Below are 19,144 nucleotides of genomic sequence, written 5' to 3'. Positions count from 1 at the left end.
TTCCAACAGTTTGTCTATTGTTCAGCATATTCAATCAAGTCCTCCAATGCTGAAAGCATGATTAAATTCCGATGAACTGGAAGGAATAGCACGACTCATGGACCAGCCTTTTGAGACATAGTACAATCAAGGAATTGAGGACGATTCATTTTCATGAACATGTTCATGTACATGTACATGTATTTACTGTATTGTGGGCCTACCTGAATACAAAGACCCAAAAAAAAAAAAAGGCTGGTGGTCATGGTCATGTCCATGAGTCGTGGACTGAAAAAGGGATGAAACCCAACTCTCTTTCTCTCGCCGCCAATTCCTTCTTATACATTCTTCAAATACTTGTTTTTCTTCCTTCTGTTGTCATTCTTTACTATCTCTGTAACATCAAAACTACGGCAGGTAATAATCTTCTCTTTCCTCTTATCCCTCGTTTGAAATATCAGTTACTCCAAATAGTGTGATGGGGTTTTCTATATAATGTTTGTTTCAACGTTTAAGCACTTTTCTTGTAAAAAATGGATTGCCCATTGTAAATTTCCTCCATTTTGTTCAATATCTGCTGCTATTCAAGAAGCGTCCGTGCCCATTTCACACGACCACCTTGTAGAACTAGATACTGTAAGGGTTGTAGACATTTTGAATGGTATGTGGAAAAAACCCGATGATGCGCTTTTGTTTTTTCGCCAACTAAATGACCGCGGTTTTCGCCATGATATTAAGTGTTATTCGGCTCTTGTTAGGATTTTGTGTGGTTCTGGTAATAGGAAAAGGCTGGGTTCTCTCTTTATGGACCTCATTGTGTCTAAAGAGAAACATCCCCATTTTGATGTTTATGAGCTTTTCGAAGTTCTTGGGGAGAGTTATGGTAATTATGAGGAGTGCGATAAATCGAGTCCTCTTGTACGGGCTTTTGATGTTTTGGTTAAGACTTATGTTGAACTTGGGATGTTTGATGATGCTATTAATGCGTTGTTCCAAACGACAAGGCGGGGATTCGTTCCTCATGTTTGGTCTTGTAACTATATCATGAATTGCTTGATTGACCGTGGTAAGTCCGACACGGCATTGGCCTTTTTCCAGCAATTGAAGAGGCTGGGATTGAGTGCAAATGCTTACACTTATGTAATTCTTATCAAGGCGTACTGTAGAAGAGGGAATCTGGGACGAAGCTATCAAAGTGTTTTATGACATGGAAGAAGCAGGTGTTACTCCGAGTGTGTTTGCTTACACAACTTTTATTGATGGATTGTGCAAGCATGGTCAAACACGTGACGGCTATGAACTGCTTTTGGCATGGAGGGAAGCAGGGGTCCCAATTGATGTCTTTGGCTACAATGTCGTGATTCGTGGGTTCTGCAATGAGAGGAAGCTGCAGGAAGGTGAGAATGTCTTACATGACATGAAGAAGCATGGAGTGGCTTCTGATGCTTACAGTTACAGTACCCTTATTCATGCGTATCGTAAGACTGGTGACTTAGACAGAGCCTTGGATCTTTACAATGAGATAGAATCTGATGGTATAAAGACGAATTGTGTAATTGTCAGCTCTCACCTCCAGTGTTTATGCAAGATGGGGAAGACTGTCGAAGTGGTGGAACAATTCCAGAGGTTTAAGACTTCAGGGGATTTTCTTGATGAGGTTTTGTACAATATTGCGATTGACGCTTTCTGCAAGATGGGTAAAGTGCAAGAAGCTGAGAAGCTGCTTGAAGAGATGAAGGGGAAGAAAATGATTCCTGATGCCATACATTATACATGTTTAATAAATGGGTACTGCCGTCAGGGAGAACTTGAAGGTGCCTTGGGTATAATGAAAAAAATGAATGAAATGGGGGTTAAGCCCGATCTTATCACCTACAATATACTGGCCGGTGGGTACTCGAGAAATGGGAAAGCACAGGAAGCAGTTGATCTACTCAGTGATATGGAATCCCAAGGTTTGAAACCCGACGCTAGTACATACAACATGATAATTAGAGGTCTGTGTAGAGTAGGCAAGACGAAAGAGGCCAAAGCTTTTTTTGATAGTTTGGAAGAAAAAAAGTGTGTTGTTACTTACAGTGCTATGGTCAAGGGGTATTGTGAAGCAGGCCATACAGAAAAAGCATTTAAACTTTGTCTGCGCTCGTTGTCTAAGCATCAAAACCTTGTAAGTAAAAATGCTTGCTCAAATCTCCTGAGTAAACTATGTGAGGAGGAAGACACCCAGGGAGCTCTTGTATTGTTTGAGAAAATGTTACTGGATTGGGACCTGGATGAGATATATTACTGCAAAATTATTGCTGTTTTATGCAGAGCTGAAAATGTGAAGATGGCGCGGCATGTGTTTGACCTTATGGACTTCAAAGAGTTAACACCGGATGTCAAAACTTACACCATAATGATGAATGGATACTGCAAGGCCCATTGCTTGCAGGAAGCTTGTAATTTACTTGATGACATGCAAAAGAAGGGACTCAAGCCTGATGTAATTACTTATACGGTGCTCATTGATGGGATCCATAAAGAAAATCGAAAAAGACGCCACTCCAGTCATAACTCTGAGGGAACCACGGGGAAATTGTATGATGCTTCTACATTGCTTAGTGAAATGAATATCATGGATATTACACATGATGTTGTTATGTATACTGTTTTGATTGATCGGAACTGCAAGGCAGACAACCTACAGGATGCTCGTCATCTTTTTAATGAGATGATAGACAGAGGGCTAACCGCTGATGCCATCGCGTACACAGCTCTGATGTCTGGGTATTATAGTAAGGGGGATGTGGACAAGGCTGTAAACCTTGTTGGTGAAATGATCAGGAAGGGATTAGTGCCAGATGACCGTACTATATCTAAGTTACAGGCTGGAAAAATTCAAATGAAGAAAGTCCAGAAAGTGAAGTTTCTACGTTGAATGTTTGTATTGCCAATGGATCAAACCTAGAAGTTTGAGTTATTCAAGTTTTGTTCAGGGGTAAGTGAGGAAAGAATTCAACGGATTATTTGTTGTCATCTTTATTTGTTTTTTAAAGTAGTAATTTTATTTCTCAAATTTGTCATGATGTTTTGCAGGCTTCAAGAAAGGAAGGTTCAAAATGAAAAAAAGATTCACCGTTTGTAACATGCACAGGTATGAAAGCGAAACAATGTGCTTTCTCATCTTTGTTTCCAGTTATTGTTACTGTCATTTATTTCAGTTAAATATATGTTGTAGCTACGTAAATTTCATTGTTCGTCGTAACCAAACAAGATGTCCAACTGAAATCTCATTATGGAACAACGTAACTGCAAATAAGTTGAAATTCACATATCATATGTCTTGTCCTTATTGCATGAAATTAGACCTGGCTGCTGAAGCGAGATGGTGTCGTATTTGTAAGATCTTGACAGAGGTTCTTTAGCTTTGTTCTTTGTGATTCATATGGGAGTTCATGGCATTGAGTGAAAATAAAACCGAACCATATGTCTAGAAGTTTTATATTTCAGAGTGCAGATACACCAGCCTCCTCTGTTTCTGGGCAGTTATTTGACAAGTGGAAAACTCCAAATATACCTGATATGCATCACAGTGGGAACAATTCAGTTTAGTGAGCACTGAAGAAGAAATGCAAGGTGCAGGTGTCAAGGACAGTGGTATAAAATGGAATCATGAGTTTGCTACAGTGAAGCTGGACGAAAACTTTGCTACTCTGGAACAGGTTTACTTGCTTTCTTTTTTGGGTTCACTTCATAAGCCTTAAACAGTATCTGCTGTGCATGCTCTCAGTACAATATCTCTCATCTCCTTGGTAGCCCTTAACTTAGCAGCTATGATTACTTGTTGGATCTATTGGGCCCTTCACGTGTACAACATCTGCTATAGGTTTTATCCAAGGATATGGGTTATTTTGCAGACTGAGGAACCACTTAATGTTCATTATTCTCTGTACCCTTTTCTGTTGAGAATCAATAAAGTTGACTCAATTTGCTTGTCTTGACATTTATTCTGGTGTCTTTTGTTGCAGCATATTGAAGATCTGACACAAGCAAAGTTCTCTATGGAGCGAGATCTGAATGCCTCAAGATCCTTAGCAAAATCATTAGCTACTGAAAATTCTTCACTCACAGATAGTTATAACCAACAGGTAATCATAAAGTTATAGTAGATATATTTTGCTACAAACACATCTCGAATTTTTTACCCCTGATCATCCATCAGAAATTTCCTGAAGTTTATTTTCCCACAAAGTTATTGTAGATATATTCTGGTATCTTTACATTACTTAATAACATCTGTGGTATATAACCTACAACTTGATTTTCTTGATCTTCCAAATGCGCCAATTATTTTATCTTGTGAACATTTAGTATTATTCATAATGTTTATATTACATTCCTTTGAACTTTAGTGCGTATTATTTGACGCACTTTTACTAATTTTGTATTGATCAGCGAGCTGCTGTTAACCAGCTAAAGTCTGACATGGAAAGTTTACAGGAGGAAATCAAGGCCCAGATGGTTAGTATAACTGCAACTTGTAAGCAATGTGTACATAGTTATCTGTATTTCTCTATGTCCCTTGTTTAAATGCAAGTTCTTTCCAATATTTTCCGTCTTCAACTTTTCACATATGTATCGAGCCCTATTGTTACTGCATTGGATCCTATCACTGAGTGTCGATCTTCAGTGTCACTCCTTGTTATGATAGTGTTAGTTAACATATACCCTTTAGTTTTTAGTTTTTACATCAAATTTCTGTTTGCAATGTTGTCAACACACTTTTTTCATGTTTCGCTGAAATTTTGTAATTACTTCACAAGTTTCATCGCATTGTTTGGAGGTAATGAAAGCTTTCGAGTTTTTGCAAAGTTTTCAGAGGAACTAAAATTTATGCCAAAAAAAAAGAGTGAAAATTGCTATATAATTTTTTTTTCTTGTTGAGTGATTTATCTTTAGCAGTCACTTTAGACGAGATCATAAAGCATAGCATGTATGTCCCAACTGCTGTCAAATTCGCAAACATATTGAAGAAGATGAAAACAGCATTATGCCTTATCCCTTCTTTAGAGTTATACACATTGTAGAATTGTGTGAACTTGCATATAGCATGGTGAAATCTTTGTGAAATCTTTCACTCTGCATGAAGCACGGTTTCTATTCATTAATAATATGTATTTGCTTACCACTGTATACTGCAAAGATTTCACCATCTTATCAAAATTAATTTTGTGGTATTACATCGGTACATGTTAATTAGGTGAATAATTCTGCTGGAGAAGCATAACGATGTTAGAAACTTTGTGCAGGTTAGGGTAGAAATACAAAGAGTCAAATTGGAATTAATGTTTAAGCTTGGGAGAAAACCGACCGAGGAAGAGATAATAGAAAAAGTAGGAATCTCTCCTGAGAGATACCGTGAAGTTATGAGGGCCTCAAAGTCTGTCCTCTCTCTTCATGCAAGGCATGCAATTACACAAGAGGAGTTCATCAATGGGATTACAGATGATGGTGGTGTAGGAGGTGATAGGAGGAGGCAACCGGCACTTCTCAGATTTGCTCTTGATGATGTGGTAACATTTTTATCAATACCATTTCTAAATACCTTGTCAGATTTAAACACGATGAAACATGCTTTGAATTATCTATCCCTTCTTAGATTTGCATGTAGATATGCATAAAGTGTATCTGAATGTGTATAAATTCCAATTTTTCAGCCTCTAGTATTGATAGTTTGATCTTAATTTTCGAAAACAACCTACTTTGTTATGCTTTCTCCAGCTTGATTGGCTAAAGCCTAAGGAGAGCCTGGTGATCAGACAGAGGTATGGGCTTGAATGCAAAGTGATAGAACGTTGGGAGAGATAGCTGGTAACCTTAATATCTCTAGAGAGATGGTTAGGAAGCATGAAGTGAAAGCATTAATGAAGCTCAAGCACCCAACCAGAGTCGACTATCTTCGCAGATATATCCTCTAAACTAAGAACTTTGATGTTCTGCACTTGGAGTCACGCTTGAAAGTCTCGTGTATGGTTTCCTCGTCTGCCATATTTTTTTTCATTCCACTTCTTGCTGTATATAAGTGATCTATAACATAGTTCCATTAACTATAAGATATCTTATACCACATATACTTCATAGTGGAAGACCATGTATACAACTATACACAATTAATATTTGTACCAAAACGATGATGCTACAGATAATCAAAATAGTCCAAGTCGGAGCAGATTAATCCTTAACTTGTTCACTTGATTATTTGTTGCATGGGGAGATTTTTACAGCTTATGGTTACGAATATAATTCATTTTTATTACATCTTTATGGGTACGTGCAATTTCTTAGTTCAATCCCATGGCACACTTAAGATCAGTAAATCAGTTTGTATTAGAGTCAATAAAGCTTTCAAACATTTAGCAGCTTATTGTTACTGCATTGGATCCTATCACTGAGTGTCGATCCTCAGTGTCAGTCCTCGTTATGATAGTGTTAGTTAACATATACCACTTTACTTTTTAGTTTTTACATCAAATTTCTGTTTGCAATGTTGTCAACACACTTTTTTCAAGTTTCGCTGAAATTTTGTAATTACTTCACAAGTTTCATCGCATTGTTTGGAGGTAATGAAACCTTTCGAGTTTTTGCAAAGATTTATGCCCAAAAAAAAAGAGTGAAAATTGCTATATAATTTTTATATTTTTATATTTTTTTCTTGTTGAGTGATTTATCTTTAGTAGTCACTTTAGACGAGATCATAAAGCATAGCATGTATGTCCCAACTGCTGTCAAATTCGCGAACATATTGAAAAAGATGAAAACAGCATTATGCCTTATCCCTTCTTTAGAATTATACACATTCTAGAATTGTGTGAACTTGCGTATATTAAAATTGATGGAATGAATCGCGGCCATATTATTATTCCTTCCAACCCTTCAGAGAGACTTGAAACTTTAGGACTTAATTGTAGCTTCTCCTTACCTTTATTGCCTTGCTAGTAATGGAAGGTGCTCATAAATCAAGTCCCCCTGAGTTGTAATATGAACTTTGATAATGTGCATAATTTAGTACTAGTTGTTGAATTTCACAAGCAACATAATGGGGGCAGGGCATACATATTATTAGAGTGGATATAAGGCTTTTACCATTTAATAGTATTATTAGATTTATATCCAGTAATATGCATGGGATCCTTTTCTGAGTGTATTGCATAGCACGTGCATTCAAAACCGTACTCTGTTTCTAATATTCACACAAATCATTAAACAAGATGTCATATCAAGATTATTTTATATAGCTCGGAAAATAGTCTTTTGTATTTATATTAATAACCCGTAACAAATTGAAGCATTTTGGAAGTGCCAACTGTGTGTTTCTCCTTAGTTTTACTTTTTATTTTCTCTCGACCAATAATCACCATGTTAGTACTTTTGGTTTTGTATTGCATTTTGTATTTAATTCTTTTTTATGAGGTTATAAAAAGCATAAGAGCATCATCAACGTGTTGTTATTTTTATTTTCAATGTTTTTGACAATTTTATAGCAATTTTCACCAACGCGTTTTTGATTTCTATTTTAAGAATTGTCAAAACTGGAGCCAAATTGGTTAAGAAAATAGAAATAAAATTTGGGAAAATCCAAGAACGGGTCTACTTTAGCCATTTTGGGGCGGGTATACTTTTTAGGAGTAGCATTTCTTTTGTTTTTTTTAATAAAAATTAAAACGGTTCTTGGTTTTAAATAAATAAAATGGGTCAATAGGGTTCCCGTTTTTGATTCCAACGGGACAACTTGACAAACCATTTTTTACAAATTTTGCCTAAACAAATGATGTTTCTTCATTTGCTTTTACAAATTTTTATGCCAAATGAAAAAACGCAAAAATAAAATTGCGTTGATGATGCTCTAACAAATTGAAACCTTTTGCTAGTGCCAACTGTGTGTTTTTCCTTACTTTTACTTTTTTATTTTATGATTATTGTATAATCACTATCATAGTATTTTTGGTTTTGTATTGCAATTTGTCTCTAAATCTTTTTATAGGGTTATCTGGCTCATTAATTAGTTATATTACATACTCTTCTAAACAGCTAGAACTTGATTCAATCAAAATGGAGTATGCAAATGCACAACTAGAGTGTAATATTGCGGCTGATGAGAGTGCTAGAATATTGGCTTAGAAGAAAATGTACTGTGTTTAATGGAGGGGTGCCAATGTCTTGGAATTGGTCAAAAGAGTGTCAATCCCATAAAGTGGGGTGTAAATACCGCGACCACAAACACCGTTAGCGAGCACTAAATGGGGACGAATGTTAGAAATATCGTAATAATGGACACCATGGTTGCTGCGAACACGAAATTGCCCGTGCCCCTGACTCTCAATGGTGCCTTCCCACCTTGTATTGTCATGTACAACTTCAACCATTTGATGCATTCTATAATAGCGGTTTGCTGCTAGTATAGCAGTAGAACGTCGAGGTCTAAGCTGGTTTCGGTGAACAATCTCTCTTAGCCTTCCAGAGTTATCTGGCTCCATTACGTCTTCATGAACAATAAGGTGTTGATCACCTTGCAATCCCCCTCTTGTACGTGCAATAACAACAACATTATGATGGCCTCCGTTGTCTCCTACTACTAACTCCATTTCACTATTATCTATGTATATATCCACCAAGATCCAGATGATCAGCCATTACAATAAGTAAATTGATACTATAAATTCTATGTGAGAAGTGTTTTTTGCAATAAGAAGTATGAGGTACTTGTAGAAATACCAAGTGTAAAAGGAAAATTAGGTACTAACATTGAATAATGGTTGAAAGAGTATATATTTGGAATATTTCTTAAATTAAGTGGTGGACTTACTTAACTCTAATTTGGAATGAACGAACCACATTTTTGTTGGTATCTTAACTAGGGATTCCTCGTATGAAATGAAAAGAGAAGGGAAAAAAGGTAAAGATTGGAACGAATATGTTCCTTCCCCATATGAATATGAACTGACCAATGAGTAGCTCGAGGGCAAAATGTGAAGCGGGCCAGACTATAAACACAATGAAACAAATGCAACGCCTTGTAAAGGTTCAGTCTCAGATACAGTCAAGAAGGATTTAAGACTGCAAGTACTAGTAAATGATCGTCACAATTTTTTCGAGTTCGTCACATTTTATAATTGCAACTCTTTGACATTCATTTTTTGTCGGGAATTGTGTCGCATCATAGATGTCGGTAATAAAAACCGTTGCATTGTTATCCTCAATAGTTTTTTAAGTTTGCTTGATGTACTTTAGCCATCATAACTAGTAATTGTTCCAAATTTTTGCGGAAACTATCGCAAATAAATATTCTAATATCATATTGTCTTATCTCAATTTCTTTTAACTGAAATTAAAACCTTTTTCATTATTAGTTTTTTTATTGTTTTTCGAACAGAAAAAACATAATTGTAATAATTTTGAAAAGAGCATGTCTTCAGTGCGCATGATGTATGGGTACGCAGGAATGAGGGCCTTTGGATCAGTACTTCTTTGTTGAAATACACCCTCACCTCTGTGTGTGAGTAGCCCAGATTCATCCTCACTTTCTCTCTCCTGCGCACCCTAGATTTACCCTTTTGAAAATGGGACAAGGTTTAAGATGACAAACATTATTGTTGAGACTACAAATACAACTTTAGACTATTTTAAATATATTCAACCAAATTAACACTACAACAACTTTATGATATGACAATACTTTTTTAACATTATTTTTAAAAATATGATGTTGTACATAGAATTTGATATCACTTTTTCCATGAGTGATGTTAGTAGTTTGTGATAATAATCTTGTTTTAAAGTCATTTTTATCAAAAGTCTACAACCTCACTTTCAGAAGTGACGTATATTTTGTGATGTGGTTTAATCAGTTACATCACTTGTTGATCACTTTATAAATGATGTGAAAATTAGAAATATTAAATCACTTTAAAAGTTATTTCCCCTTGTTGTTAATAGATGGACAAGTTGTGTACACGGGACCATTAGACGACAGCTCTATCGAGATGAAAAAAATTGAGATTTAAAATCACTAATGAACTTATGAAGTGATATTTTATTTTTTGATATTTCGTTTAAAAAAAATTCAAACATATCTAAACACCTTTAAAAGAGCTTACCCGAGTTAGCCGATCTAGCTTAAGCCGCCAACCCATAGAGGCGTGGGCAACCTAGCCGTACACCGCCCTTTTTCTCCTTAGCCCATTCGCCATCTGTCCCTTTTAGCTGCCTAACTCTATCCGGCGTCCATCCGGGTTTTTCCTCCAAACAGCATTCAACACCTACCTTCGATCTCCTAGCTGCTCAACTCCGAGCCATCATCCTCAGCTTCCACTGCCTGCTTCACCCAATCAAAAGAAGGCTCTGTAAAACAAATTCGTTGTTATCGAATCAAATCAATTCAATCAGTACTTTTTCTGTTCTTATCAAATAAACCCCCCAATCATTTGCTTAACGTCTTCTTCCCATCGTACGAATTTCTCCTTTTTCAATCGCTAAGAAGAAGAAGAAGAAGAAGAAAGCTATTAATAAGAGGTAAGAACCCTACTTCTTTAATTACTTTTTATTATTTCATTGATTCGTTCATGTTTGTCAATTGGGTATGTCATTTTCTTTCCTTGATTTTTTTTCAATTGAGTGGGGTTTGAAAATTGGATAAAATTAAACCAATGTTTTTATTTTGTTAGCTAACTTGATGAATTGGATCAATGTCGTCTAGAAGAGAGGACTCCATTTACAAATCCACTTACCTGTCTGGGAATGCAGGAGCCACAATTCTAGATGTTGAATGATTATTTGTCTTATGGAATACAATCATCTCTCGTAAGTAGAATATGTAAAGCAAAAACATAGGTCAACATTCAGAACTTAAATCGGAGTCCAAGTTTTTCTTCGGTTCCATCCGGCCTACTAACCAGAAGAGTACTTGAACAAATTTGTGATAATGGTAGTATCAGTGCCATTGTTGTTAAAACCCACCATATTCCAATCCAAGTTCTGGCAAACCTGTTGGGGTCCACTCTCAATAATGTTGTTGATCAGTGCAGGCTGATTTGTATGCGAGGAAGCCACCCTCTGATTATTGACATAGTCATTTGGTTGTTGAGACACATTTCCCCGCTGTCCAGTTCCAAAACGTTATATCTGAGGTTGATGTGAATCTGGAAATGAGTTGTAGTTTGAAGGTGGTGCCTCTAGCTGTTGACCCCTAATCTGATACTAAATTTCTAACACTCTAGGCTTAGATGTTACACACTCTAGATGTGCATCAAATTCACATACATTACACCGATAAAGCCACTACTTTGATCCCAGCTTTTGGCATACGTCACAAGATAAGCCTTTGGTTTGATAGGGAGGGTTATACGTCAATTTAAGAGGATGAGAGTGACTTTGGTGTTTGACGGATGGGGGCATGGAAGCGCAGAGGATATGGAGGTCAAGGTCACAGGAGCTGCAGTAGTAGTAGAAGCCCTTAACATGTTCCCAACATGCACCACATATAGGTAGTGCTCTTTCTAGGTAGGAGGGTCGTGAGAGGTAGGGTAGTAAGCTTTGTTGGAGTAAATGGGTGAGTAATAAAGCTTGCCAGTGGGATGGTGGCGCTTGGAGGATTATGGCATGGTTGGGATATGCAGGGTGGTGAATATGTTGGGGTATTTGAGAGCATTGGATATGGAGGATATAATTACAAGCCACTACAACTAAAATCTTACATACTCATATTTGAGATACTAAAAGATTATCTTTAGTTAAGTTAAGAAATATGGCCTATGCATTCTTTTTTGTTTACATACCATATCATTTTATTTATTTTTGACTGTTTTAGTTTTATTCTAATGTTATATTTATTTATCATGTACAGGCAAAAGATCAAAGGCAGTTTTGAAGCACTTTAGGAATGGAACAATTTTAGTTTTTACTATACTGTAGTTCAACTCCAAAGTCCAGATATATGCATTGTCTTATTTTGTTAACTGTTCCATTGTAAGTTTTCTATTTCTTCTGTTGGTTTAGTTTTCATAATATTTTGCTCTCAATAGTTTTTGTACCAACCCCATCAGTTGATATTAATAAATTATCACCTTCTGTAAGTTGTTCAATTTTTTGTACTTATAACATACTGTGTGACTGTTTTTCCCTTCCTATATAAATTAAGAAAAAAAGAATTTTTATAAGGGATTATAGTTTATAGTTGCAACTTGATAATCTCTAACCACCTTTGTCTAAATTGATTTGCCCAGTTGAATATATGTAAGGTTTCCTACGTCCCGGGGCTATTTCACTAGGGTACCCTTAGTTTAGTAAAAACATTTGACTGCTGTCACGATTGTATATAGGCTAACCTTGTATATATATTTTCGATTTTGTCTCGACAGTCCAAACCGCTATCCATATTGGCATCCTTAACCATGCACAAACCTCTACACAAGTTACCCTTCACTTAGTATGTAGCTTTCAATAACACAACTGAGCAAGAAAGGGCAACATTGCGTCCGAAGTGACTGCTTAAATTGCTCCATGAATTATATCGATGTTCCCAGTAACCTTGCAAATTCAATTTTACATATTGAACACCATCTGTTGTATGCACACCCCCAAATCAATCTCATAAGGAGTTTCGTTCTTGGGTATTTGTCCTAATTACCATTGAAGTTAAATTGTGTAGTTCAAATGTTTATCAAATCTATTTTATATTCTGTCAATGCCCAACGGTGCATGATGGTAGCAATAGGACAATAAATTGAAGTATTTATTAATTGAACCAGCAATGCTGTTTTGCACGTACTAATGTAGTGGAAACATAACTTGCTCCTTGATTCATTAATTATTACTCTGAATTCTTACCAATTATTGCACCGGTTAATCTACACATGACTCATACAAATGCTATATACGAACCCCATGATGACGGATGAGTTGTTTATCTACACAATGAAGTTTCTTGTCACAATATATATATGGGTTGTCCCATATAACCCCTGCTGTTGTATTTTGGTATGATCCCATCTGCTTTATTTTTCATCAAATTTAAAAAACTATCATTGCAAATACTCACATTTGTCTTCTTTAATCATGACCAAGCAATGTTGAAAAAATAGGGGAAGAACTGATGATTTTAAAGAGATTGTACGCTCCAGGGCTATTTCACTAGAGTACCATGAGGTTAGTAAAAATATTTGACTCCTGTCACCATTGTATATATATCTTAATCAGTTTTGTCTCGACAGTCCAAACCACCATCCATATTGGCATCCTTAACCATGCACAAGCCTCCACACAAGTTACCCTTCAATTAAGAGAAGGTATTTGTTTTTTATAATCCTCAAATTATTAGTTAACGAACAATATAGTACGATACCCGATGGATATTTTTGTTTCAATTTTATTCGTTAATCCTGGTACTTTTGTTTCATTTTTAAGTCGGCCTCATTTCAATATCGATATCCCCAATAGCCTTGAAGAATCAATTTTCAAAATAAAACCATGCCTAGGGATTTTTAGTATTTCGTTTTTTTGCCTAACAAGTAAGACATTTTTATATCCTTCAGGTTGACCATGCTTAAGAAATTATGAGTGCATTGCCATTGTAATGTCAACTCCAGGTCTTGCAGCAACTATGTTATCTGGTGGTTGTTAAGCTCCCTCAACCTTTCACTTCGCATACTGACGTTTGCAAAATCAACCTGCAAGGTGCGTAAAGAATCTCCTCTTACTTTTGCACAAAAGATTGATGCCTGTATAATATATTCTAAGCCCTGGTAAATAGTTAGAGTGTTTCATCTCACTGAAAACATGCGACCTAGGAGAGATCCATTCTTCTTACCCCTGCTGTTTCACACTATATTCGTACCACAGATAACATTGTTGAAAAGTCCAATGATTTGTTGGGAATAATTAGACTGATTTTGGAGAGCCGCCAGACATGGAAAACGATATTGAAGAAGAGATATAGACCTCACTTGATCATCGCATTGGTTCTTCCGATATTCCAGTAATTTATAGGGATCAATGTAGACATGCAAGTAGATATCCAAATATTTGAATCCGATTCAAATTCATATTAGAAAAATTGGATATTATCTAAAAATTTCGAATATCAGATTCAGGTTCAGATCAAATTTGCAATCTGAAACCATTTCGAATGTGGATGCGGAGTCTGGTGATATCGGTCGGATAATATCTTATCCGATTTAATTATTATAAGTCTATTATTAAATAATTAATTAAATACAAAACATCATAAATTAATGAACTATAAAAATAAAAACGTTGAAGGGCTTTTTTCCTTTCTCCTTTCTTCAAAGCGAGAGACCAACGCCACCACCACAACTTTTCTTCTTCCTCTATCAAATCATTAAATCATTAAAGCTAATGAAACTGAAAGTGATGAAGATAATTATTTGACTGGTTTCCCTAGGGAAATAGCTAGGTCTTTACTTCACCAAGAAAACCCAAAAACAAGGGGTATAGCTGGTTTGCCTGAATCAACATTGTATGGTCCTGGAAGTTGGCCTGCTTCGAGTCAAGGTAGTCCTAATGGTCCATCTATGGTGTTTTCTCCACCTTCATCATCTTTGAATGATGGAGAAGATGTTTGGGATCTTCTATATGATTCTGCTGCTGAAGTCGTCAGGATGCGGTTGAATGAAGAACGACCTAACTTTGGGAGAGGATTTTTTGCTGTTCCTCAAAACCCAACTCCAAAAAACTTTACGACTACTGTTGGGTTTTACCCAAATTAATCAAATGAATTACTTGCTCACCAACAACTGCAGTTCAATCACTTTCTTCAGTTGAAGCAACAGCAGCAGCAGAGAGAACAAATATGTTTTTACAATTTAGTTATCGGCTATTATCCGATCTCTGAATCGGATATCGGATTCAAATGCTATTTCATACATCCGTCGGGTACGGATTCGGATTCGAATGTGAGTAACACATTTCAACTTCGGATTGGGATCCAGGCCTATCCGAATCGGTACCTATCTGCACCCCTAGATTAATGTTATTATCTTCTATGGTCCAATAATTTCCAAACTGCTTAGGTTTGGAACCAGTGCATCTCTTACTTTTCCAGTAATGACTGCAACTATCTAGACTAATAAATAAAAAAATGTCTCATGTAGATGGTTTACAGGGTGTAAAAGATTTTCAGTCTGATCCTAAAATATTGAATTCACCTCACAATACCTGTACAAATATCGATAAAACAGATGGATAGTGTGTGTGTGTGGGGGGGGGGGGGGATGTCACAAAAATGCACTACTTCATTATTCTCAAAAGTCATATCGGCAAAATAACATACCATATCACATTCTAATTCCATAGGAAGCTTACCATTCACTGTCCAGCTTAATATCTCTACTGTTTCCTACTTTGTTTAATAATGGTCACGAGTTGATAATCGTCATGAGTTGAATTAGATTGCTGAGTCGTCTGTGTTTTCCCAAGAGAAAAACAAACATACTACTTATTTCACTCTGTTACTAATGACTTAAGGCATTTATATCATCAAGAATTTCTTAATTCTATATCTACAGCCGCTCTGCCCCAATCACTTTGCGAGTCTCCCTTCGAGTTGGATTTGAAGCTGAAATGGTAAGTAATATATAGATAATGCTTTTATTTGAAAACTTTCATTCCTATTTAATTTTCGTGTTGCCTAATTAGTCCGCATAATGGAGTTCAAAATTCAAAGAACTGATTCATAGATGTCATTGAAAAAACTATAGGTAAAAGATAGCGAAAGGAAACTCATGTCCTTAATCTTATTCTTGGTTTATCATGGTCACCACATGCCATGTACGCAAACAAATTCAGATGATTGCTCAACTTTAACGACATTTTTTAGTATGCAATTTCAAACTCCAATGGTCTGTTCTGCCTGTTATAGTTTAGCCTTACCCTTCTAACATATCAATTTACTAATCTACATAATTATTTTCCATTGTGTTATTATTGAAGATGCAGTTGCTGCAGTGCAAGCTGTCAAAACTGCCCAAATGAGGTTAGTGTGTTTTTACTTTTGGTATGCAGTTTTCATTCTATTTGTTGTGTTGAAATCAGGTGATGTGGGTGGCATCTCCATCCTATGAATATTTTATACCCAAAATGCAAATTCTGTCATATTATATGCCGATGTATTCCCAATTCATTCTCAAGAAAGTGTCTTCTCCAATTTACAGGAAATTGTTGCGGCTACTATGCTCACTAAAAACCTTATTGTGCTTGGCCAGTAGCTACTAGGGTATAGACAAGTCAACCCTTATTTATTAATTTTCCTAGGATGATCTTAGTGTTTTATTGTTTGTTTGTTTGTTTGTTAAAGGATGTGTTGAATAGGAAAATGATTGTCGACCTTATAGTATGTTTTAGAAACTGCTACATATTGTAAAACGGAAGAATAGGGAGAATGGGTACAAACCTGAAAAGCATTTAACAAGCACAAATACAAGGTATGTAAAAAATAATTATGCATTAATGGGTTTAGAAATTTGATTGCAATATATGCTATTACCTCGAATGTTCAAAATCGAAATTATGTTTTATTACATTTTCAGTGACTAGATTGTTCTTTTTTAATTATGCATTATGTCCAAATTCCAACTATTTTTTTCCCTAACTATTCCAAGTACCGCATTAGCTTATTGTTCACTAACAGTCTAGGCATTGCATGGTAAATATAGTAGGCAGTAGACAGGGCTACATAATATGTTTTTACACCCTTCATCCCTTTTAGTAACAAATTATGCTTCGTTTTCTTGCTTCCTTCATTTTTTGGGGAACAAGTCAGCTTTCCTTCTGATAATGTCCACAAGCGAGCAGGGAAGGGGGCTACTAACAAAGGACAATCACTGAGTTTCTACCATGAAGCTTAAGTACACTAACCGACTAGCGAGTTGGTCTAATTCAAAGATATCAACTGTTTAAAGAGACGTCACTTTGCTGATAAAAATGTCTCACATATACTGTTACAGACTTCGTTTTCGTCATTTTCAATATAACAAGAAGAGGGTAGACTTTAAAAGTTAAAAAAAAAACAATTTTGTTTATTAATTCGGGGTTTTTAAGAGCATGCATTCTTTAATTAAATCAAAACAAGTTCAGTGATGGATTAACTAAAACTCTTCAATTCCCTTTTTTCATTCTTTATTATCTTGATTTATTTGGTATTTTTTTTCCACAATCATTATCGTTATTGTTTGATGATTAGCATGACATGTAACTACAAAAGTAATGATGGTCAGTGATGACATGTGACTACTACCAACTAGGTATGCATCATCTTCTTTAAACTAAATAGTGCAACATATTTCCTAAAATTAATTGCGACGTATTTTAAAAAATGGCAGTATGGTTTGAATAGAAAGCCCTATGATTGTTCAGCAACTGAGGAACAGAGGTAACTCTATCAAACTTAAATGGTTATCTGGGGTAGAAAAATTTATATGTTACTGAAAAGTAAAAGTAGATATCATGCTTTATCCAATAATGATCACGTGTCTGATTGCATTACTTAGTCATCCGTATGTTCCAGGAGAAGAACAAACATACTACTTATTTAAATCTATTGCCAATGATTGAAGGCATTTATATGATCAAGAATTTCTTAATTCTATATCTATAGCCGCTCTGCCACCACCACTTTACGACTCTCTGTTGGAGTTGGATTTAAAGCTCAAATAATATGTAATATATAGATATTGCTTTTATTTTAAAACTTTTATTCCTATTTAATTGTCATTTTGTCTATTTAGGTTGCCCAATGGATTTCAACATTCAAATGACTGATTGATAGATCTCAATGAACAAAGTATAGGTCAAAGATAATGAAAGGGAACTCATGCCCTTGATCTTATTCTTAGGCTGTCATTGTCACCAAATGCCCTGTACACAAACAACTCCAAATAATGAAAGTCGATGAATAGCAACTTATGAAAGTAATAACAATCATCTGCTCACTCCATAAGCCATGTCTATGACATTGATATTTTTTTGTTATTTTGTTCCTTCTCTTTCAATATGTAAACTTCACCAGCGAACTACTAAGCAGTTCATCAGTATTGTTTTCACTACAATTTTATTACTTTAGTAACTTCAGTTAGATTGCCTTTTCAGTATGTCAACTCCAGAAGGCAACTAATAGGTAATGCATCAGTGTTGTTTTCACTTAACTTTTGTTACTTTACTATAACTTCAGTTCGATTAACTTCTCCTATGTTGGCTTCATATGCTTAAGACAACCTCTACGGCTCTACGATATTATAATGTTAAAAACAAGTTTCCGTATATGCAATTTATTTAGTTTTAGACACTCCCAAACATCTTCAAATTGACCTTGACTTAACTTTCAAACATGTTTATGGTCGCGTAGGTTTTTTAGATATTCATAATGACCTTCGTTTCTGGTGCTTATGTGCTCATGCCAACATCATAGCTTCCACGAGACAACAAAGCAGGTTGAGCTCATAAAACCTATCTGAAAAATGAACCTAAAGCAAGTTGAGCTCATGAAATCTATTTGAAAAATTAACTTTGAAATTAACACCTAATCAATGAACAACGACTGTTGATAATAGTTACATTTTAGCAAGTTTATAACTCTGACCTCTTCTTTGCGGAGCACGTGTACTTATACTAGTTGAAAATTAAAGAATTCTCGTTAGGGGTAATTTGGTAAATTACACGAGAAATTTAGGGACACTTGGGTTAACGTTTTAGTTTGGTGTAGTTTAAATACAGTTAACACCGACTTAGAAATTTAGAAGTCTAGTCACCCATTTCAGTGCTTAGACAATTCTGCCAAGGCTTTAAATCCAAATGAGAGACAGGCAACAACGCAAACTCTGAAGTAATAAGATGTGAAAATGTCAAAGAAGGATGTCATTGTTATTAAGATGCCGTCACAGAAAAGAGAGAGTCGAGCACTTGCGGTAGTTATTGAGAAGAAACAAGTAATAACCAGTACTTTTAAACCTCTTAATAAAGTGAACAAGTTTCAATCAGCTTCTTTGTTTGATGAAATGTGAGTATCGAAACTATACACCCTTCACAGCAAAAGCCGTGCGAACAAAATGAATTCCATCAGACCTTGAAAGACGTCTTGCGGGGGGACTAGAAAAAATAAGTATCATAATGCACCGGC

The 19,144-nt window shown here is 35.7% G+C and overlaps 2 protein-coding genes and 1 long non-coding RNA gene across 5 annotated transcripts; all 3 read left to right on the top strand.

Annotated features, from left to right (window-relative positions):
* Window positions 1–1,186: 1,186 nt before the first annotated feature.
* LOC147473585 (uncharacterized) lies at window positions 1,187–3,295 on the top strand. The gene is made up of 2 exons (XM_086587257.1): window positions 1,187–2,959; window positions 3,058–3,295. The coding sequence occupies exon 1, from the start codon at window positions 1,187–1,189 to the stop codon at window positions 2,897–2,899; it is 1,713 nt and encodes a 570-aa protein (XP_086443383.1). The 3' UTR covers window positions 2,900–2,959; window positions 3,058–3,295.
* LOC147473584 (RNA polymerase sigma factor sigE, chloroplastic/mitochondrial-like) lies at window positions 3,057–6,279 on the top strand. 2 transcript variants are annotated; one of them, XM_086587258.1, is made up of 6 exons: window positions 3,057–3,115; window positions 3,328–3,683; window positions 3,990–4,109; window positions 4,417–4,482; window positions 5,271–5,534; window positions 5,743–6,279. In XM_086587258.1, the coding sequence occupies exons 2-6, from the start codon at window positions 3,591–3,593 to the stop codon at window positions 5,827–5,829; spliced, it is 630 nt and encodes a 209-aa protein (XP_086443384.1). In that variant the 5' UTR covers window positions 3,057–3,115; window positions 3,328–3,590; the 3' UTR covers window positions 5,830–6,279. The 2 variants fall into 2 exon arrangements, with proteins under 2 accessions (XP_086443384.1, XP_086443385.1); XM_086587259.1 differs by having other exon boundaries at window positions 3,066–3,115; window positions 3,479–3,683.
* Window positions 6,280–10,149: 3,870 nt separating this feature from the next.
* Window positions 10,150–18,596, top strand: LOC147473583 (uncharacterized). 2 transcript variants are annotated; one of them, XR_015210384.1, is made up of 7 exons: window positions 10,150–10,530; window positions 11,861–11,982; window positions 13,098–13,161; window positions 13,602–13,689; window positions 15,540–15,597; window positions 15,964–16,006; window positions 16,185–18,596. It is a non-coding gene; the product is annotated as an uncharacterized LOC147473583 (long non-coding RNA). The 2 variants fall into 2 exon arrangements; XR_015210383.1 differs by having other exon boundaries at window positions 15,964–18,596.
* Window positions 18,597–19,144: the final 548 nt, after the last annotated feature.

The sequence above is a fragment of the Coptis chinensis genome, unplaced genomic scaffold (assembly GCF_015680905.1).
Source record: "Coptis chinensis isolate HL-2020 unplaced genomic scaffold, ASM1568090v1 utg2290_pilon_pilon, whole genome shotgun sequence".
Taxonomy (NCBI): Eukaryota; Viridiplantae; Streptophyta; class Magnoliopsida; order Ranunculales; family Ranunculaceae; genus Coptis; species Coptis chinensis.
The sequence above is the reverse complement of the archived record's forward strand: the minus strand, read 5'-3'. Positions and strand labels throughout refer to the sequence as shown.